Genomic DNA, 23,104 nt, shown 5'->3' with positions numbered 1-23,104 from the left:
GAATAACAACATTCTTCCTGCCGTCAAGGTCAGGCTGCATCTGGAGTGGCGGGAGTGATGTCTCGAGATGAGACGGTTGAGGATTGGAGTGTGTGACCGGCAGAGGGGTCATGAGGGTGGGGATTTTAGAATTTGTATTACTGAGGGAGGAACCCGGATCCCCAGATTCGGATTTCCACCAACTGTGCCAGCTTATCTATGCTAGTAAAAGAACTTTGAAAGATATTTGTTTCGGAGTCTTTTCTGCAAGGAGGTTTTCTGGAATGCTGTGGTAACATAACATTATTAATTTTGATAACAATGTAAATTAAGATGAACATTTAAAATGCTAATTGTAAAGAGAATAATGTTGAAATCACAAAAGTGATTATATTTGCAAAGATGAATACAATTTGTTTGTGCTAAACTTCATCAGATGGAAATGTGAAAATAATTTAATCACATTATTCATTTTGATAACAATGTAAAATTGATGAACATTCAAATGCTAATGATTGGGAAAGAGGAGTTAGAGGATACTTCGAAATGAAGAAATATGGTAAATAACTGGAGCAATTGTAAGCGACGAGAAATATAAGGCGTAAAGTGATGTTATCTATATGTAAAATTGAAAATGATAAAGAATTATGGAAAGAGAATAATATGGCAGAAGCTGAAATAATAAGATATGGTGCAAAATGGCTAAGTTGTGATAAAGAATTAAACAAGAGATGAATATCGAAAAAAATGGGAAGATTAGAATACATTATAATAATGATTATGTATAAGATGTATAAGATGTGACTCAGCCAACTAACTGTCATTAAAATATGTATGATGAAAGAAATGTTTTAATAAAACTTGTTTTTTTAAAAATAAGTTTTTAGCAAAGCAAAATGTTATCATCAAATATACCTTGCTGGGGTTATATAATTGAGGATATATGCATAGGAGAAAATACAGATACACCCACCTACACATGGGGAAAATTTATGTCTTTCAACCCTTACAAAATGTCCCAAAATGGTTACAGTCAAACCTTCTGAGCTAAATTTAGAGATGTGGGGGCTTTAACTGATGAAATGATGCCAAAAGAAGGCTTTGAAACAGAGACTGGACAGCCACTTGTCTGAAATGATATTGGGTCTCCTGCTTGATCAGGGGGTTGGAATAGAAGACCTCCAAGGATCCTTCCAACTCTGGTACAAACCCTCCAGTGACGGAGCAGCCACAACCTCTGGAGGGAAGCCATTCCCAAAGAATCAACTTTAATTTAAGAGACTTTTTCAATCTTCCCAGCAGCAGAAAATTCCAGCCACCAGTTTCACAGCCTGCAGCCCCAGTGGGCTTCCATTTGGGGAGGGAAGGAACCTGCAGGAGCAGCAGCTGACCTGCTTCAGCCCAGTTGTTTCTCTGCTTCCAGGCCGTGGAGGGAACCGAACAGCCCGACTTGCTCCCGGACTCTCCTCCCACCTGCTGCCCTCAACTCACCTGCCAGCTGCTGCTTCGACCCCCGAAAGAGCAGAAAAGCCGCTCTGCACACCACCTTCCTCCCATGAAGTCATCCGGAAGAGGAAGTTCCTCTGAACTTCTCCTCCCCTCCCGTCCTTTCTAGCAATGAAGTACTCGATGGTTTTAACTCCTTGAAGCTCAACCACAGAAACTGCCTGGATTCTCTGCTTTCTAAAACAGGTGTTGCCTGCTGCTTTTGTTGTTGCCTATCTCCAGATAGGAGGCAGAAAAACACGCTTGTCCCGTCTCTACTACGTTTGCAAAATGTTTCGCTTGATTAAATGCGATTAAGCCGTTTTTGACTTCTAGCAACCGACCTTTGCAACTGAGCCAAATGAAATAGTGAAATGTGATGTTCCTTAACCTTGCGAAGATTAGCTATGTGCTCTCAGCCCTAAAAGTTCATGGAGGTTTCACAGAATGACGCAATTAGCTTTTTTAGGAGTGACTCTCAATAGAGATCAAAACCTCTCTAATACCCCAAAACTTAATGACTGATTTCCTGTGGCACCCAAGCTTTTAGGACGTGGCAGCACCATTAGAAGAGACACTTGAGGGGAGCCACCTTCACTCCTGCTGGCCAGGGCTGCATCCAAGAGCTTCCACAATGAAGCTCGATTCCTGGAGGAGGAAATTTTATATCTGCTAAATACCATGTGCAAATTCTGTAAATCTTGTCTGCACGGAAATCTCCATTAGGTCAGAGAGAGAGAAAAGTATGCAGCAGGGCTTAGAAAATGGGGGCTAAGAAAGAGGAGGTGATTGTCAATATATAGTAGAGGAAATATTATTAAAATAGTTTTTAAAAAGAAAACAAAAGGGAAGAGTAGAATATCCCACCGAAGCGTATGGTTGACTAATAACCAGGCTAACCTTTTTAGAGGGACAGCCTGCACTGTCATTTTCAGTGCAGATCCAGTAAGGTTTGGATAGTGATAGTGGTCTTTTAGGGACGCGGTGGCTCAGTTGCTAAGATGCTGAGTTTGTTGATTGAAAGGTCGGTTCGAATCGAATCAAAGCCGCGTAACAGCTTTAGTTCCTGTTACTTGTCCCAGCTTCTGCCAACCTAACAGTTCGAAAGCACATAACAAATGCAAGTAGAAAAATAGGGACTTCCTTTGGTGGGAAGGTAACAGCGTTCTGTGAGCCTTTGGTGTGATCACCATGAGTCCTTAGTAAAATTTTTATTATTAGTATTATTATTATTATTATTATTATTATTATTATTAGTCATGCCGGCTACATGACCACGGAGACGTCTTTGGACAGCACTGGGTCTTCAGCTTTGAAACGGAGATGAACACCAACCTCTAGAGTCAGGAACGACTAGCATATATGTGCGAGGGGAACCTTTACCTTTAGTGGTCTTTTAGCTATTGGTTCTGAGCTTTGTTGCATGGAGGAATCTGGAATAAAAGAACTGCAGGGTATATTTTATTTCCTTTTCATTCAGGAATTCAAGATGGCATACAAAGCACTTCCTGTGTAGCATGCTGTAACAGCCTTCCCTACCTACCAACAGTATGATCCACTAGAAAAAAAAAGTGGAACCAGTCCTCTGAATTGTGTTAGTGAAATGAACAAACTTATTCTTCTTTGGTGACTTCTAAACTCGGCAAAATCAGGATCATTCATCTGCATAGTTTAAATATCTGTTCATTACTCCAAATAAAGTTCCTCTCTTTACTTGTAGGGATATTTGGAAAACTTTAAAGAAATTTTGACCTTTTTAAAAAAAGGAAAATACAAGTTAACAATTGTGTGTTAGAAAACCACTGTATCTATGGAGATCTCATCATTGAGCAAGAGTGACGAAATAAGCTTTACATTACCTTTTTATTATTAAATTCATTTATTTTTAAACTTTGCCCATCTTGCAGTTTGAGGCAACTCTGAGCTTCTTGCCTTGCCCTAATGTTCATAGCAAAACTGACAATACCCATTTTTTTTTCCTTGTCAAAAGTTACTGAGACTTCTAACATGAGGCATTTTTAAAAATGAAACATTTTCAACTGTACGTTTTTCTCTCATCTTAAGGTAGCCAAAAAGATGTTTGTCCCTCTTCTGTACGACAATGCGGACAGTGTGGCAAAATGGCAGCCGCTTCCACAAGTCCACCGCATGGCCCAGGGATGAATCCGGTGCCCACTGAAAATGGTGGCTGCTTCCAGGACACAGTCATGAGGCCCAGGGATACCTGTCCTTCCTCAACATGAGGATCAGAGATCTTCAAAAGGGAAGGAGGAGGAGGAAGAGGGTGTGAGGCCTGGTGGAGTGGGAGTCAGACCTAAGGACTGCAAAGATCCAGCGTGAGTGAGAAGAAACCTGTGGGGACCCTGGAGGAAGGACCAGGAATAGGAAACAGAGCACAGGGTGCCTTGGAGGGTGGGAAGGTCTAGAGATGCTTGTGGCAGGCAAGCCTGGCCCTGCTCTAGACCTCCAAGAGTTTTCACCAGCCCCAAGGTAGCCAGTACTCAATTAATGGCAGCATCAGAGAGAGCAGGGGATCCAGGTAGTTAAGAAAAGCGATCTCACTTAACAGCCATTACATGCAATGTAGTTGCAAGGCCATGACAGTTGTATCTTAAGGACTACTTATATGCTGGCTGGGGAATTCTGGGGCTAAAAATCTGGAGGAAACCAAGGTAGAAGACTGAAACTCCACATATAGGAGTTAATCAATCTTCAAAACTATCACCCAGAAGCCATAATGACGAATTTCACTACTTCTACCAAAGGAAATATCCAGAAACTGCTGCCTATAACCAGAAACAAAACATCCTACTGCTAACCAGAAAAGTGAGCCTTTTTCCATTTCCCTTTTCTCTCCATCTATAAATCTAATCCTGAGATATGTTTGAGTAAAAAGAATCAGGCCAGAATTCAAATAGTCAATTTCTCACCCCCACTTTCAATGGGAGATTACAAATGAAAAGCCTTCTCTAAACTCATCTACTCTTGCCTCATATATATTTCTTTGTGTGCAATAAGGGATGATTTATGTCTGAAGTAACGTCTACAGGCTGGACATTTAAAAGGTTTGTCCTGCGTGAATCCTCTGGTGTCTCACCAAATCAGAATTCTGAATGAAACTTATTCCACAATCCGAACAGTCATATGGTTTGTCTCCTGTGTGAATCCTCCGGTGTATTGCCAAACTGGAATTTTCACTGAATTTTTTCTTACAATCTGGACAATCATATGGTTTCTCTCCTGTGTGAGTCCTCTGGTGTCTCACCAAATCAGAATTCTGACTAAAACATATTCCACAATCTGGACACTCATACGGTTTCTCTCCTGTCTGAGTCTTTTGGTCCATCACCAGATGGGAATTCTGACAAAAACTTTTTCCACAAACCAGAAATTCAGATGGATTCTCTCCTGTGTGTTTTGTCTGGTGTATCACCAGATTGGAATTCTGACTGAAACATTTCCCACAATCTGGACATATGTACGGTTTCTCTGTGTGTGAGTCCTCTGGTGTATTATCAGCTTGGCCTGCTTGCTATAGCTTTTGCCACATTGAGACAACTGGTAGTGTTTTTCTCTGGTGTGAGTCTTTCCATGAACAACTGGGAAGCTGTTCTGACTAAAGCTTTTGCTGCATTGGGAACACTGATAAGGCTTTTTCCAGTGTGGATCCTCTCGGGCATAATTCTACAATCTTTGTTTTTCCCACAATAGGCAGATCTGTGGATCTTTTCCATCACTGACATTCTTGGATTGTCAAGGATGTCAAAAATACTCTGAATCCCTTCTTGGATGGAGCGTTGATTCAAGCTATTTCCTTCCTCACAGGGTGAGGCCTGCATTACGGTCTGCCTTACCTAGCTGTCCAAGTGACCTTTTCTTTCCCACTGACTTCCAGATATTTCCCTCTTTTTCTGAACTAGGAAATTATGCCCCTTGATATTTTGATATATTTCTTCTAGATACTCAGAGATTTCTCCAGCTCAAAACTCTTTTCCTGGTTTTGTCTTCCTTGTCTGTAAGCTGCTGGGGAAGAAGAAGGGTTAGTTTAATTATGCTTTATAAAATGGCTGCCCAATATTTTTAAAAAAACAGATCCAAAGGCATACATTACAATAAAAGGCAAAGATGCAAAAATGCTAACAACCTCTTACATTAATTATTTACATTTTCAATATACATCTCAAATTCAGTTATAAACTTTATTTGTGACTTGGGTCAATCCTGAGTTCATAGAACTGCAAAGTGTTATCATCAAATATACCTGGAAGTGCTAGGACAGATTATACATATAGATACTTTCCCTGAAAATAAGACCCAGTTTTATTTTCTTTTGGGCCCAAAATAAGCACCAGGTCTTAAGTTTCAGGGATGTCTTACCAGCTTACCTTGGGACCATCGCAGCCAGGCCACCCATGCCCCAAAACCTGTTGCACCACCGCCTGACTTCTTCTGCGGCTGCTCACGGCAGACACCACATAGCTTGTCGTGCAGCCCATGCAAGCTCTGTCCAAACTGTTTCTCAGCTAATTAGAATACTTTTAGCTTCTGGAGGACACCTCAAAGATTTCTCAACAGTGTGAGTCCTCTGGTGTATCACTAGGTGGGAATTCTGACTGAAACGTTTCCTGCGCATAGGACATTCAAAGGGTTTCTCTCCTGTGTGAATCCTCTGGTGTTTCACCAGGTTGAAATTATCACGAAAATCTTTGCTACAGATACGACATTCAAAGAGTTTCTCTCCTGTGTGAGTTCTCTGGTGTGTCACCAGGCTGGAACTGTGACTAAAACTTTTCCCACAATCAGGACATTCAAAGGGTTTCTCGCCTGTGTGAGTCCTCTGGTGTATCACCAGCGTGTAATTACGACTGAAACATCTCCCACAGTCAGGACATTCAAAGGGTTTTTCTCCTGTGTGAGTCTTCTGGTGTTTCACCAGGCTAGAATTATTACTAAAACTTTTCCCACAGATAGGACATTCAAAGGGTTTCTCTCCTGTGTGAGTCCTCTGGTGTATCGCCAGGTGGGAATTCTGACTAAAATGTTTCCCACAGTCAGGACATTCAAAGGGCTTCTCTCCTGTGTGAGTCCTCTGGTGTGTCAGAAGATTGGAGTTATCACTACAACTTTTCCCACAGATAGGACATTCAAAGGGTTTTTCTCCTGTGTGAGTCCACTGATGTATCACCAGGTGGGAATTCTGACTGTAACGTTTCCCACAGTCAGGACATTCAAAGGGTCTCTCTCCTGTGTGAGTCGTCTGGTGTGTCAGCAGATTGGAATTATCACTAAAGCTTTTCCCACAGATAGGACATTCAAAGGGTTTCTCTCCTGTGTGAGTCCTCTGATGTTTCACCAGGCTGGAATTCTGACTGTAACGTTTCCCACAGTCAGGACATTCAAAGGGTTTCTCTCCTGTGTGAGTCCTCTGGTGTGTCAGCAGATTGGAATTATCACTAAAGCCTTTCCCACAGATAGGGCATTCAAAGGGTTTCTCGCCTGTGTGAGTCCTCTGGTGTATCACCAGGTGGGAATTCTGACTGTAACTTTTCCCGCAGATAGGACATTCAAAGGGTTTCTCTCCTGTGTGAGTCCTCTGGTGTTTCACTAGGCTGGAATTATCACAAAAACCTTTCCTACAAATAGGACATTCAAAGGGTTTCTCTCCTGTGTGAGTCCTCTGGTGTGTCAACAGGCTGGAATTATCACTAAAACTTTTCCCACAGATAGGACATTCAAAGGGTTTCTCTCCTGTGTGAGTCCTCTGGTGTCTCACCAGGCTGGAACTCAGACTAAAACTTTTCCCACAATGAGGACATTCAAAGGGTTTCTCTCCTGTGTGAGTCCTCTGGTGTCTCACCAGGCTGGAATTATCACTAAAGCTTTTCCCACAGACAGGACATTCAAAGGGTTTCTCTCCTGTATGTGTGGTCTTGTGTCTCAGGATGGAATTTCTGAAACCTTTCCACAATCTGCAAAGGTTTCTCCATGGAGTGGTGAATTACAACTGAAACTTTTCCCACAGTCAGGACATTCAAAGGTTTTTCCTTTATGAATCCTCTGGTGTATCGTGAGATGGAATTTCTCATGAAGCTTTTCCACAATAGGACATTCAAAGTTTCTCTCCTGTGTGAATCCTCTGGTGTATCACCAGGCTGAATTATTACTAAAACTTTTTCCACAATCAGGACATTCAAAGGGTTTCACTTCTGTGTGAGTCCTTGAGTGCTTCACCAGGATGGAATTCTCAATGGAACTTTTCCTGCAGAAAGGATTTTCAAATGGTTTTATTCCTGCATGTGTGCCCTTTAGTGTCTCATGACCTGGGAATTTCTAACGAAACTTTCACACAATCTGCAAAGTCATGTTTTCTCCCTCCTGTGAGTTATCTGATGTAGCACCATGTTGCTGTGCTCACTAAAGCATTTACTGCATTGGGAGCACTTTTGTGGCTTCCCTCTTGTGTCTGGGTGCTTCCATGAACCACAAAGGAACTATTGTGACCAAAGCTTTTGCCACATTCAGGTAATTTGTATGGTTTTTCTCCTTTCTGGGTCCTCTTGTGCATCATCAGCTGTGATTTGCAATCTGTGCTTTTCCCACAATCGGCAAATTTATGGAGCTTTTCCACAGCTGATATTCTTGAGATAAAATATGACAATGCCTTGTCTAGTGGTGCTTTTATTCAAGCTGTTTCCTTCCTCAAAGGGAGAGGCCTGTATTACTGTCTGTTCTACGTGAATTTACTTTACAGTTTCCTCCTGACTTCCAGATATTTCTCTCTTTTGCTTAATAATAAATAATCTGCCTTCATTTTTCATGTAATGTATCCTTGAGTTCTGTATAATCTGCTTATTCTTTCTTGATTTTTTCTTTTGCCTAACAGCTGCTGGAGGAGGAGCAGCATTATATGATTTTTTGAAGGAAATGGAAAATATTTTAATTTCTGGCTTGATTTTCTTCCCTTTTCAACGTTGCTTGTTATTTAAAGTTGTCCAGAATGCTCTTATTGCCATCCTGTTTGCCTGTAAGATTTAAAGAAAAGTGTAATTTTAATTGTTTATAAAATGGTTAGAGAAGTTTTGAAATATATATATATATATTTTGAAACATATATATATATGTTTTCTGAGGTTTTCACGGGTGTTTGTATGTAGGTCTTTGGTTGTTCGGGTTTTCTCCCGTGTAAAATTGGAAATGTCTTGGACGTTTAAAGTCATTCGTCATCTTCAGGCTTCAGCTTTGTGCTTCTGGGAGCAATGTGTGATCGCAGCTGTTTCTTCCTTTTAACTGCTAGTGGGGGTTTGAACTGATTGGGTGGGAGCTTGGCTGTGATCTGATTGGAGGTTTTTTTTGTGCTTTGATTGGCTGGGGGTGTGTCCTGTTTGGGTGGGGGCTTGGTTGTGCTCAATTTAGTCTGTGTTGCAGGGGGATTTGAGCTGGTGAGCTGCATAGCTGTTGTTTGGCTTTGTGGTGGTGCTACATCTTCATAGTGGGTGTCAGTCTGCTGCATGTATGGATTGGAGGGGTTTGAAATGGCTAATGTTGCAGCTGTGGTCTGGCTTCTGGTCCTTGGTTGTGCTTCATGATCAGTGTGGGTTTGGGTCTGCTTTCTGGGTGGATGTGCGGTGGTGACATCCTGTGTGGACCTCGTGAGTGTGGGTCTGGTGTCATTCCTCGTGTTAGGGACTCGTTTGTCAATAATTTCAAATGGCTGGTAGGCGGGTATCATCTCGTTTGTTCATGCTGTGTGGGCGTTTTCTATCTCAATGGCTTCTCTGATTATTCTTTTGTTAAAGTGTTCAGTTTTGGCGATAGTTCTGGTCTTTTTAAAGTCAATATCATGTCCTGTGACTTTAAAGTGTTGGACCAGGAAAGTTAGTTCCTCTTTTGACTGAGTTCTTGTGTTCTTCAATCGTGCACTTATTCTTCTGTTGGTTTGTCCGATTTATGTGGTGGGCGTGCATGATTTCATATACTCCTTGATTTTCTAACTCAATTTTGTCTTTGGGGTTTCTTAGGATTGTGGATATTTTTGGTTTGTGCAGAATGCTGTCTTGATGTTATGTTTGTGGAGGATCTTGCTGATTCTGTCTGTGGTGCCATATATGGGAGGACTGTGCCATTTTCTTGCTCTCTGTCTTGGGTTTTAGTGGGGGTTCTTTTGGATTAGCTTGGTAATCTTATTTCTTTGGAATCCATTGGATGTTAGTACATTAGTGAGTGTCTAGTTGGTTTTTAGGTGTTGTTGTCAGCTAAGCATTTTGTTCTGGAGATGAGTGTCTTGGCTACAGTTGATCTGTGCTGGGTGGTGGTGTGAGAGTGCGTGCAGATAGCGATTTGTGTGTGTTTTCTTCTGGTAGATGGTGTGTCCTAGGGAGCCATTGGGTTTCCTGTAGACTAAGACATCCAGGAAGGAGTTGATTGTTAACTTCTGTTTCCATGGTGAACTATATTTTGGGGTGTAGGCTATTGATGTGTGAGGAAGTTGTCAATTTTTCTTTCATAAACAACAGCTATGCAGCTGAAATTGCAACACAGACTAAATTGAACAACCAAGATACAGGACACCCCAGCCAATCAGGCACAAAAATCCATCCAATCAGATCACAGAAGCTAAATCAGTTCAAAATAGCAGTTAAAAGGAAGAAACAGCTGCGATCACACATTGCTCCCAGAAGCACAAAGCTGAAGCCTGAAGATGACAAATGAGACTTCGTCGAAACGCTGCCAAGACATTTCCAATTTTACACGGGAGAAAACCCGAACAACCAAAGACCTATAATATATATATATATTATAATGAAAAAGCAAACATGCCCCAATACTAGAATATTCACTTACATTATTGATGGTTCATATGACACATGGAGTACCTCTGAGATCCATGTTCAAATATCCATTCAATCAAATTGAGTTATTTAGTTGGGTCAATCATATATTCTTAGCAATGCAAAGTGTTATCATCAAATAGATCTTGAAGTGCTGGGAATAGATTATGTAGTTGTAGATATATTCAGCAATGCTACTTCCGGTTGATGTTGACGTTGCAGTGGGAATGGACTGGAAAATAGGCTCTGATGAGCCGTGCAAAATTTAGCCTAACGAACTGCTGCCGGGAGGCTTTCGAGCCATAGCTGTCTTGTAGGGACAGTGAAGAAAGGGGAGGTGTTTTGTGGACTGCAAGGAATCGGCACTGGAACAGAAACAAGTCCCCCAAAGTGGCAGCGGGGGCGGAGGCCATCTTATGGCGGCCTCCTTGAAGTTGGGACAACCAGACCTTGAAATTGGAGTTTTAAAAGAAATTCCTGACCTTGGATTACTGGCTATCTGGCACCTGGGGGGGGGGGGAAGCACAAATGCGGAAAAAAGAAAAAGCGAGGATTGTAATACAAAAAGCCTAATAAGTCTTAGATCTGGAAAACTGGGAAAAGGAAAATATTTCAAAAGGAAAAGAAAGTGATTTTTAGAAGAAAACAGCATTTTCTATGAGGAGCTTAAAATTCCAGGGTATTTTGACAATTAATTGGATTTAATAGACTATTTTATACGGACTAGAAATGGAGAGTGCCATCTGCTGGAGGAAAGAAAAAGTACTGTGATACTTTACTTAAATAAACCAAACAGAAGAAATAGCAGCTGAAAGACCCAACCTTGGACATATAGAAGATAATTTGGGCACAGTGAAAACATTTAAGGAGTGACTGTGTTTTACATCTGGGTTTTTGTTTCATTTCCCTTCCCAAAATGGTTACAGTCAAACCTTCTGAGCTAAATTTAGAGATGTGGGGGCTTTAACTGATGAAATGATGCCAAAAGCCTCTGCAAGCTTTGAAACACCACTTTTGCTCATGGAAGTCTTCAGCTTCAAATAAGAGCAGAAAATACTGTCTACAACCCCTCTGGTGACATCCCCACTCAAGTTGTCCTCATTTCACCTACCCCAATTAGAAGGGATATCTGCATCCCTAAGCAGCTCAATCATTAAGCATGATGTCACATGACAGTGCCAACTTACATCTGTTCCTCTGTAGTTGTTAAGCAAATTACTGTGGGTTGTTAAAGGCAATTTCATATGACCGTGACTTGCAATTTCCTGCCAGTATAGCCATTGATTTTGCTTGTCAGAAGCCAGCTGGGAAGGTCACAAATGGGGATCATGAGTGTGGGATGCTGAAGCCATCATAAATGTGCAACTATTGGCAGAACCCCAATCGGTGCGACTCCTTTTCCTGCACCTTCAAAACCACAGTCACTGCTGAAGTGCAGTCACTGAACAACTGCTAGGATTACCACAAATTTTGTGGACCAGGTGCACGTCTGCTTCCACTGTGCCATAATAACTTTGAAGGCTTATAAAAAAAAAAAAAAGAAATTTGATGGAGGAAAAAAATAAGGTTTTACACTTATGCAAGAAAAAACAAATGTACTGGCACAGATTGGGTAGAACCTGGCTCAAGCAGTAACTATGAGAGGGTCCTTGATGTCCTTGCAGACAATCACATAGATATGAGCCAGCAGTGTATTCAATCAGCAAGAAGAAGAAAAAAGCCCATACAATACTAGGCTGCATTAACACTCTGGAAAGAATGCAGAAAAGAGCAACAAGGAGGATTAGGGGGCTGGAGGCTAAAATATAAAATAGGGTTGCAGGAATGTCTAGTCTAGTGAAAGGAAGGACTGGGATGACATGATAGCAGGGTTCCAATATTTGAGGGGCTGCCACAAAGAAGAGGGAGTCAAGCTATTCTCCAAAGCACCTGATGACAAGACAAGAAGCAATGGGTGGAAACTAATCAAGGAGAGAAGCAACTTCGAATTTAGGAGAAATTTCCTTTCACTGAGAAAAGTTAACCAGTGGAAGGATTTGCCTTCAGAAGTTGTGGGTGTTCCATCACTGGAGGCTTTTAAACAGAGACTGGACAGCCACTCGTCTTGCCAAGATTGTTTGGGATGAGTTTGACCCTGTGGCTCTCGAGGACGTGGACAGGTTGTTGGGGAGGTTGCATGCCACCATGTGTTTACTGGACCCGTGCCCCTCCTGGTTGGTGCTGGCCACACAGGAGGTGACACGAGGCTGATTATCAATGCTTCTTTGGTGGAAGGGTTTTCCTGCCGCCTTAAAGAAGCAGTGGTGAATCCTCAAGAAGCCTTCCTGGACCCAGCTGTTTTGGGAAATTATCGTGGTCTCCAACCTTCGCTTTGTTGCAAAGGTTGTAGAGCTTAGTGGCATGTCAGCTACCCCAATACCTGGATGAAGCTGTCTATCTAGACCGTTCCAGTCTGGCTTCCGGCCCGGATATAGTGGAGCTTTGGTCGCGTTGGTGGATGATCTCTGGAGGGCCAGGGACAGGGGGTGTTCCTCTGCCCTGGTCCTATTAGACCTCTCAGCGGTTTTTGTACCATCGACCATGGTATCTTGCTGCACCGGTTGGGGAGTTTGGGAGTGGGAGGCACCGTTTACCGGTGGTTCTCCTCCTACCTCTCTGACCGGTCGCAGACGATGTTGACAGGGGGGCAGAGATAGACCGCGAGGCGCCTCTCTTGTTCAACATCTATATGAAGCCGCTGGGTGAGATAATCAGTGGCTTTGGGGTGAGGTATCAACTGTACGCTGATGATACGCAGCTGTACTTTTCCACCCCAGGCCACCCCAACGAAGATATCGAAGTATATCCCGGTGCCTGGAAGCCGTACGGGTCTGGATGGGGAGAAACAGGCTCAAGCTCAATCCCTCCAAGACGGAGTGGCTGTGGATGCCGGCACCCCGGTACAGTCAGCTGCAGCTGCAGCTGACTGTTGGGGGCGAATCATTGGCCCCAATGGAAATCGAACAGGCATTCTCCTGGATGGACGGCTGTCATTTGAAGATCCTTCCAACTCTGGTACAAACCTCCAGTGACGGAGCAGCCACAACCTCTGGAGGGAAGCCATTCCCAAAGAATCAACTTTAATTTAATAGAGACTTTTTCAATCTTCCCACCAGCAGAAAATTGCAGCCATCAGTTTCACAGCCTGCAGCCCCAGTGGGTTTCCATTTGGGGAGGGAAGGAACCTGCAGCAGCAGCAGCTGACCTGCTTCAGCCCAGTTGCTTCTCTGCTTCCAGGCCGTGGAGGGAACCGAACAGCCCGACTTGCTCCCGGGCTCCCCTCCCACCTGCTGCCTCACCTCACCCGCCAGCTGCTGCTTCGACCCTGGGGAGATCGCAAAAGCCGCTCTGCACACCACCTTCCTCCCATGAAGTCATCCGGAAAGGGAAGTTCCTCTGAGCTTCTCCTCCCCTCCCGTCCTTTCTAGCAATGAAGTATTCGATGGTTTTAACTCCTTGAAGCTCAACCACAGAAACTGCCTAGATTCTCTGCTTTCTAGGAACAGGTGTTGCCTGCTGCTTTTGTTGTTGCCTATCTCCAGATAGGAGGCAGAAAACACGCTTGTCCCGTCTCTACTACGTTTGCAAAATGTTTCGCTTGATTAAATGCGATTAAGCCGTTTTTGACTTCTAGCAACCGACCTTTGCAACTGAGCCAAATGAAATAGTGAAATGTGATGTTCCTTAACCTTGCGAAGATTACCTATGTGCTCTCAGCCCTAAAAGTTCATGGAGGTTTTACAGAATGACGCAATTAGCTTTTTTAGGAGTGACTCTCAATAGAGATCAAAGCCTCTCTAATACCCCAAAACTTAATGACTGATTTCCTGTGGCACCCAAGCTTTTAGGACGTGGCAGCACCATTAGAAGAGACATGAGGAGCCACCTTCACTCCTGCTGGCCAGGGCTGCATCCAAGAGCTCCCACAATGAAGCTCGATTCCTGGAGGAGGAAATTTTATATCTGCTAAATACCACGTGCAAATTCTGTAAATCTTGTCTGCACGGAAATCTCCATTAGGTCAGAGAGAGAGAAAAGTATGCAGCAGGGCTTAGAAAATGGGGGCTAAGAAAGAGGAGGTGATTGTCAATATATAGTAGAGGAAATATTAAAATACTTTTTAAAAAGAAAACAAAAGGGAAGAGTAGAATATCCCACCAAAGCGTATGGTTGACTAATAACCAGGCTAACCTTTTTAGAGGGACAGCCTGCACTGTCATTTTCAGTGCACATCCAGTAAGGTTTGGATAGTGATAGTGGTTTTTTAGTGGCTCAGTTGCTAAGATGCTGAGTTTGTTGATCGAAAGGTCAGTTCGAATCGAATCAAAGCTGCGTAACTGTTTTAGTTCCTGTTACTTGTCCCAGATGCTGCCAACCTAACAGTTCGAAAGCACGTAAAAAGTGCAAGTAGAAAAATAGGGACCTCCTTTGGTGGGAAGGTAACAGCATTCTGTGAGCCTTTCCATGAACAACCGGGAAGTGCTTAGTCATGCCGGCTACATGACCACAGAGACGTCTTCGGACAGCACTGGATCTTCAGCTTTGAAACGGAGATGAACACCAACCCCTAGAGTCAGGAACGACTAGCATATACGTGCGAGGGGAACCTTTACCTTTAGTGGTCTTTTAGCTATTGGTTCCGAGCTTTGTTGCATGGAGGAATCTGGAATAAAAGAACTGCAGGGTATATTTTATTTCCTTTTCATTCAGGAACTCAAGATGGCATACAAAGCATTTCTTGTGTAGCATGCTGTACTTTACAGGGTCAATATACCCACAGACAGCCTTCCCTACCTACCAACAGTATGATCCACTAGAAAAAAAAAGTGGAACCATTCCTCTGAATTGTGTTAGTGAAATGAACAAACTTATTATTCTTTGGTTACTTCTAAACTCAGCAAAATCAGGATCATTCATCTGCATAGCTTAAATATCTGTTCATTGCTCCAAATAAAGTTCCTCTCTTTACTTGTAGGGATATTTGGAAAACTTTAAAGAAATTTTGACCTTTTTAAAAAAAGGAAAAATACAGGTTAACAATTGTGTGTTAGAAAGCCACTGTATCTATGGAGATACTTTATTATTAAATTCATTTATTATTAAACTTTGCCCATCTTGCAGTTTGAGGCAACTCTGAGCTTCTTGCCTTGCCCTAATGTTCATAGCAAAACTGACAATACCCATTTTTTTTCCTTGTCAAAAGCTACTGAGACTTCTAACATGAGGCATTTTTAAAAATGAAACATTTATTTATTTATTTATTTATTTATTATATTTGTATTTCTCCCAAGGACTCAGAGTTCACAGCCAGTAAAACACAATACATAGAATACAAATTAAAACTATATAAAATCTAATTCAATAAGCCTAAAAATTTAGATACAATTTAAAACCCCATTTAAAACCCCAATTAAAACCCATAAATTTAAAAACTAACCCAGTCCTCAGATGAATAAATCTTTTCCTCATGACGAAAGGTTCAGAGGTCCGGAAGTTGGCAGTCCTGGGGAGTTCGTTCCAGGCGAGCCCCAGAGCCCTTCCCTGGGCGTCAGAGCGACACTGTCCCCCGGCACCTAGTCCCTCTGTGAGGCGCCCGGGTCGGTAGGTATTCGGTAGCAGTGTCCCGTTAACCGGCCCTATGCCATGGGCGCTTTGAAGCGTTCACCAAAACCTTGAGCGCACCAAGGCCACAGGTAGCCAGTGCAGTCTGCAGGATAGGTGTCACAGCCAATCCCTCTATCACCAAGCAGCATTCTGGACTAACTGAAGCCTCCGGATGCCTCAAGGGAGCCCCATGTAGAGAGCATTGCAGTAATCCAGGCGAGTCATGGTGACTTCAAGGCATCCCGGTCTAGAAAGGCGCAACTGGCGCACCAGGCGAACCTGGTGGAAAGCTCTCCTGGACCTCAGGTGGTCTTCAAAAGACAGCTTCATCAGGAGAAATATTCCCTCCACAATGACTCTCCCAACAGTCAGGCGGACTCAGCTGACTGTAACCATCCACAGCCACTCTGTCTTGGAGGATTGAGCTTGAGCCTGTTTCTCCCCATCCAGACCCGTCTGGCTTCCAAACACGGGACAGCACTTGATAGCTTCATTGGGGTGGCCGGTGTGGAAAAGTACAGCTGGGTGTCATCAGCGTACAGCTGGTACCTCACAAGCCACTGATGATCTCACCCAGCGGCTTCATGTAGATGTTGAACAGAAGGCGAGAGAATCGACCCCTACGGCACCACAAGTGAGGCGCCATTTCTCTGCCCCCATCACATCTGCGACGGTCAGAGATAGGAGGAGAACCACCGATAAACGGTGCCTCCACTCCCAATCCCCAAGACAGCAGGATACCATATTCGATGGTATCAAAAGCCGCTGAGAGATCTAATAGGACCAGGGCAGAGGAACAACTATCCTGGCCCTCCAGAGATCATCCTGCGACCAAAGCCATCTCAGTGCTGTAACCGGGCCCACTGGATCTGAATAGACAGTTTCCTCCAGGTGGAAACTGATATACCATACTCTCTACAACCTTCGCAGGCGGGGAGACGATAATTACCTAAAATCGGGTCAGGAAGGCTTCTTGAGGAGGGCCTCACCACCGCCTCTTTCAAGGCGTAAGACTCCTCCAACAAGGAAGCACTTGTAATCGCCTGGAGCCAGCCTCGTATCTCCTGGTGGCCAGCACCAGCCAGGAGGGCATGGGTCCAGTAAACATGTGGTGGCATTCAGTCTCAGCAACCTGTCCATGTCCTCGGAGCCACAGGGTCAAACTCATCCCAGACAATGTCACCAAGACCGCCTCAGGCGCCCGTCCGAATCGCCACAATTTTGGTCCAGACCGTCCCGGCTGAGCGATTTTATCGTATAGATAACGTTAAACTCCTCATGCGTCCTCTTCATCCCGCTTTGAAATTCTAGCTTTTATCTGCCGGCGCAATGAACTAGCAACGCTTCCTCAGTGCCACTATATCTAGTATAGGATCTAACTAGTGTCGATCAACCTCTGGCTGGACCTCCAAGAACTCTCTTCTTCTCCATTTCATCTCAGCTCCTCGGAGAACCAAGGAGCCAGTTGGGATCTCCTTGTCAGAAAGCAGAGGCAAAAGTCTAAAGCCCCAGCCGCAGCCCGTTCCCAGGCTGCGGCTAGTTCCTCTCGTGAGCCAGACCCTCAGGAAGTGGCCCAAGCTCCATCCGGAACCTCTCCAGGTCCATCAGGCGCCTCTACTTTTATTCCGTCTCCCTCATTTATATCAGAAAGTCCTAACAGATCTGACCATGACAAGGTTCTGTGACTATATCTCTCAAGTCCAGATCCTTCACCTAGATGAAAATCAGGTCAGTGTTCCCGATTATCATCACTACTTGAGTCAGGTCCACTCATCCATCTAGCTACTGTCATTAAGATCAGTTAATTTTCAACTGTACATTTTTTCTCTCATGTTAAGGTAGCCAAAAAGATGTTTGTCCCTCTTCTGTACGACAGTGCGGACAGTGTGGCAAAATGGCAGCCGCTTCCACAAGTCCACCGCATGGCCCAGGGATGAATCCGGCGCCCACTGAAAATGGTGGCTGCTTCCAGGACACAGTCATGAGGCCCAGGGATACCTGTCCTTCCGTCCTTCCTCAACATGAGGATCAGAGATCTTCAAAAGGGATGGAGGAGGAGGAGGAGGATGTGAGGCCTGGTGGGGTGGGAGTCAGACCTAAGGACTGCAGAGACTTAGCTTGAGAAGAAACCTGTGGGGACCCTGGAGGAAGGACCAGGAATGGGAAATAGAGCACAGGGTGCCTTGGTGGGTGGGAAGGTCTAGAGACGCCTGTGGCAGGCAAGCCTGGCCCTGCTCCAGGCCTCCAAGGTTTCACCAGCCCACCAGGGTATTCAAGTGATTTAACAACGGTTCTCTGCCTAATGATTTCTTCCAACAACCAGTTTCTAAACTGTTCAGAAAGTTAAAATTCTCCAGTGAACTGGCTGAATCCCACCACTGGCCAATACTCAATTAATGGCTGCATCAGAGAGCAGGGGATCCTAGTTAAGCGATCTCACTTAACAGCCACTACATGCAATGTAGTTGCAAGGCCATGACAGTTGTATCTTGAGGACTACTTATATGCTGGCTAATTCTGGGGCTAAAATCTGGAGGAAACCAAGGTAGAAGACTGAAACTCCACATATAGGAGTTAATCAATCTTCAAAACTATCACCCAGAAGCCATAATTAATAATTTCACTACTTCTACCAAAGGAAATATCCAGAAACTGCTGCCTATAACCAGAAACAAAACATCCTACTGCTAACCAGAAAAGTGAGCCCTTTTCCATTTCCCTTTTCTCTCCATCTATAAATCTAATCCTGAGATAAAAGATATTCCTTGTGTGTCCAATCACACTTGGTAAAATTCTATTCTATTCTAAAAGAATAAAAAGTGAATCAGGCCAGAATTCAAATAGTCAATTTCTCACCCCACTTTCAATGGGAGATTACAAATGAAAAGCCTTCTCTAAACTCATCTACTCTTGCCTCATATATATTCTTTGTGTGCAATAAGGATGATTTATGTCTGAAGTAACATCTACAGGCTGGACATTTAAAAGGTTTCTCCTGTGTGAATCCTCTGGTGTCTCACCAAATCAGAATTCTGAATGAAACTTATTCTACAATCTGGACACTCATACAAAGGTTTCTCTCCTGTCTGAGTCTTTTGGTCCATCACCAGATGGGAATTCTGACTGAAACATTTCCCACAATCAGGACATTCAAAGGTTCTCTCCTGTGTGTTTTGTCTGGTGTATCACCAGATTGGAATTCTGACTGAAACATTTCCCACAATCTGGACATATGTCGGTTTCTCTGTGTGAGTCCTCTGGTGTATTATAAGCTTGGCCTGCTTGCTATAGCTTTTGCCACATTGAGACATTCAAAGGGTTTCTCTCCTGTGTGAGTCTTTCCATGAACAACTGGGAAGCTGTTCTGACTAAAGCTTTTGCTGCATTGGGAACACTGATAAGGCTTTTTTCCAGTGTGGATCCTCTCGGGCATAATTCTACAATATTTGCTTTTCCCACAATAGGCAGATCTGTGGATCTTTTTTTGACGACTTGGGTCAATCCTGAGTTCATAGAGTTACCAGCTTACCTGAGTTACAAGCTTACCTCCGGACCATCGCAGCCAGGCTACCTATGCCCCGACATCTGTTGCACCACCACCTGACTTCTTCTGCGACTGCTCACGGCAGACACCACATAGCTTGTCATGCAGCCCATGCAAGCTCTGTCGAAACGGTTTCTCAGCTAATTAGAATACTATTAGCTTTTGGAGGACATCTCACAGATTTCTCAACGGTGTGAGTCGTCTGGTGTATCATTAGGTGGGAATTCTGACTGAAACGTTTCCCACAGATAGGACATTCAAAGATTTTCTCTCCTGTGTGAGTCCTCTGGTGTGTCACCAGGCTGGAACTGTGACTAAAACTTTTCCCACAATCAGGACATTCAAAGGGTTTCTCGCCTGTGTGAGTCCTCTGGTGTATCACCAGCATGTAATTATCACGAAAATTTTTGCTACAGATACGACATTCAAAGAGGTTCTCTCCGGTGTGAGTCCTCTGGTGTGTCACCAGGCTGGAACTGTGACTAAAACTTTTCCCACAATCAGGACATTCAAAGGGTTTCTCTCCTGTGTGAGTGCTCTGGTGTGTCAACAGGCTGGAATTATCACTAAAACCTTTCCCAAAGATAGGACATTCAAAGGATTTCTCTCCTGTGTGAGTCTTCTGGTGTTTCACCAGGCTGGAATTTTCACTAAATCTTTTCCCACAGATAGGGCATTCAAAGGGTTTCTCACCTGTGTGAGTCCTCTGGTGTATCACCAGGTGGGAATTCTGACTGTACCTTTTCCCACAGATAGGACATTCAAAGGGTTTCTCTCCTGTGTGAGACCTCTGGTGTGTCAGCAGATTGGAATTGGTACTAAACCTTTTCCCACAGATAGTCCTCTGGTGTGTCACCAGGCTGGAACTGTGACTAAAACTTTTCCCACAATCAGGACATTCGAAGGGTTTCTCTCTTGTGTGAGTCTTCTGGTGTATCACCAGGTGGGAATTCTGACTGTAACATTTCCCACAGATTTTTTGAAGGAAATGGAAAATATTTTAATTTCTGGCTTGATTTTCTTCCCTTTTCAACGTTGCTTGTTATTTAAAGTTGTCCAGAATGCTCTTATTGCCATCCTGTTTGCCTGTAAGATTTAAAGAAAAGTGTAATTTTAATTGTTTATAAAATGGTTAGAGAAGATTTGATATATATATATATAAATATATATATATATATATATATATATATATATATATATATATATATATATATATATATATATATATATATATATATATATATATATATATATATATATGTTTTCTGAGGTTTTCACTGTTTGTATATAGGTCTTTGGTTGTTGGGTTTCTCCCTGTAAAATTGGAAGTGTCTTGGCGCGTTTTTGAAGTCTCGTCATCTTCAGGCTTCAGCTAACACGAGGTGACAGACCCACACTCACAAGGTCCACAGGATGTCACATAAAGCAGACCAAACACACATCATGAAGCACGACCAAGGACCAGAAGCCAGACCCAGCTGCAACATTAGCCATTTCAAACCCCTCCAATCCATTCATGCAGCAGACTGCCCACTGTGATGTGGCATGACCAAAGCCACCAGCTATAGCTCACCAGCTCAAATCCCCTGCAGACTAGACTGAGCACAACCAAGCCCCACCAATGGACAGCCAATCAGAGCACAGAAAAACTGCCAATCACTGGCTCCCACCCAATCAGTTCAAACCCCACTAGCAGTTAAAGGAAGAAACAGCTGCGATCACATTTCCCAAACAGAAGCTGAAGCCTGAAGATGAATGAGACTGCGTGTGACACTTCAATTTTACACGGGAGAAAACCCGAACAACCAAAGACATATATATATATATATATATATATATATATATATATATATATATTATAATGAAAACGCAAACATGCCCCAATACTAGAATATTCACTTACATTATTGATGGTTCATATGACACATGAAGTTGACATTGATAAATTCTTAGCAATGCAAAGTGTTATCATCAAATAGATCTTGAAGTGCTGGGAATAGGTTATGTAGTTGTAGATATATTCAGCAATGCTACTTCCGGTTGACGTTGCAGTGGGAATGGACTGGAAAATAGGCTCTGATGAGCCGTGCAAAATTTAGCCTAACGAACTGCTGCCGGGAGGCTTTCGAGCCATAGCTGTCTTGTAGGGACAGTGAAGAAAGGGGAGGTGTTTTGTGGACTGCAAGAAATCTGCACTGGAACAGTGGAATATAGACGAGAGGTCGAACGACTAGCCTTGTGGTGCAACCAAAACAATCTGGAACTGAACACACTCAAAACCGTAGAAATGGTGGTAGACTTTAGGAGAAACCCTTCCATACTTCCACCTCTCACAATACTAGACAACACAGTATCAACAGTAGAAACCTTCAAATTTCTGGGTTCTATCATATTGCAAGATCTCAAATGGACAGCTAACATCAAAAACATCATTAAAAAAGGACAACAAAGAATGTTCTTTCTGCGCCAACTCAGTAAGCTCAAACTGCCCAAGGAGCTGCTGATCCAATTCTACAAAGGAATTATTGAGTCTGTCATTTGCACCTCTATAACTGTCTGGTTCGGTTCTGCAACCCAACAAGAAAAACACAGACTTCAGAGGATAATTAGAACTGCAGAAAAAATAATTGCTACCAACTTGCCTTCCATTGAGGACCTGTATACTGCACGAATCAAGAAGAGGGCCGTGAAAATATTTGCAGATCCCTCGCATCCTGGACATAAACTGTTTCAACTCCTACCCTCAAAACGACGCTATAGAGCACTGCACACCAGAACAACTAGACACAAGAACAGTTTTTTCCCGAAGGCCATCACTCTGCTAAACAAATAATTCCCTCAACACTGTCAGACTATTTACTAAATCTGCACTACTATTAATCTTCTCATCGTTTCCATCGCCAATCTCTTTCTACTTATGACTGTATGACTGTAACTTTGTTGCTGGCAATCCTTATGATTTTTATTGATATATTGATCATCAATTGTGTTGTAAATGTTGTACCTTGATGAACGTATCTTTTCTTTTATGTACACTGAGAGCATATGCACCAAGACAAATTCCTTGTGTGTCCAATCACACTTGGCCAATAAAAAATTCTATTCTATTCTATTCTAAACAAGTCTCCCAAAGTGGCAGTGGGGGCGGAGGCCATCTTATGGCGGCCTCCTTGAAGTTGGGACAACCAGACCTAAGAATGGATCTGGAGCGGTATTTGGATGGAGTGCTAGAACTGGGTGAGATAATTGCCAATTCATACTAAGAAGCAGGGGTGAAATGCTACCGGATCGGACCGGATCGGGCGAGTAATTTTAATGCAAAAATAAGAGAAGATATTCTCATGGCAGTTCAAGGACTGAGTAAAAATTGAGGGATTGGAAGAGGAAATGCAACAGATCTCTCAGTCAAATAAGCATTTAGAAGATAAAATGCAAGGTGTTCAGAAAAAAGTGGATCAAAATGAAGATCAGGTTGTGATATTACAATATAAACTTATGGAAGGAGCTCTTAGAATTCGTGGTATGCAAGAACAGCGAGGAGAAGACTTAAGAAAAATTATATCGGAAGCATTGGCTGAATTTATTGAAGTGGAACCCCAAGAGGTAGCTTACCAAATTGATAAAA

General features: G+C 43.1%; 1 protein-coding gene across 1 annotated transcript; it reads right to left on the bottom strand.

Annotated features, from left to right (window-relative positions):
* Window positions 1-2,783: 2,783 nt before the first annotated feature.
* On the bottom strand, window positions 2,784-19,592 carry LOC131193596 (zinc finger protein 84-like). Its single transcript, XM_058173952.1, has 5 exons — window positions 19,507-19,592; window positions 19,234-19,438; window positions 10,491-10,657; window positions 5,850-7,433; window positions 2,784-5,484 (listed from the first exon to the last, which is right to left on the bottom strand). Exons 1-4 carry the CDS (start codon window positions 19,590-19,592, stop codon window positions 5,984-5,986), a joined length of 1,908 nt encoding a protein of 635 aa, XP_058029935.1. The 3' UTR covers window positions 2,784-5,484; window positions 5,850-5,983.
* Between the last annotated feature and the right edge of the window lie 3,512 nt (window positions 19,593-23,104).

Source organism: Ahaetulla prasina, chromosome 2, assembly GCF_028640845.1.
Source record: "Ahaetulla prasina isolate Xishuangbanna chromosome 2, ASM2864084v1, whole genome shotgun sequence".
In the NCBI taxonomy this organism is placed as follows: Eukaryota; Metazoa; Chordata; class Lepidosauria; order Squamata; family Colubridae; genus Ahaetulla; species Ahaetulla prasina.
The sequence above is the reverse complement of the archived record's forward strand: the minus strand, read 5'-3'. Positions and strand labels throughout refer to the sequence as shown.

Excerpts from the sequence above, each read along its gene's own strand:
- LOC131193596 (XM_058173952.1), bottom strand. The coding sequence starts at position 19,592 with ATGGGCTGCATGACAAGCTATGTGGTGTCTGCCGTGAGCAGTCGCAGA. Across the intron at positions 10,658-19,233 it reads CCTTTGAATGTCTCAATGTG|TGCCGATTCCTTGCAGTCCA; the intron begins GCAAAAGCTATA and ends TTTCTGTTCCAG. Across the intron at positions 7,434-10,490 it reads AACGTCAACATCAACCGGAA|ATTGTGGAAAGGTTTCAGAA; the intron begins GTAGCATTGCTG and ends AAACCTTTGCAG.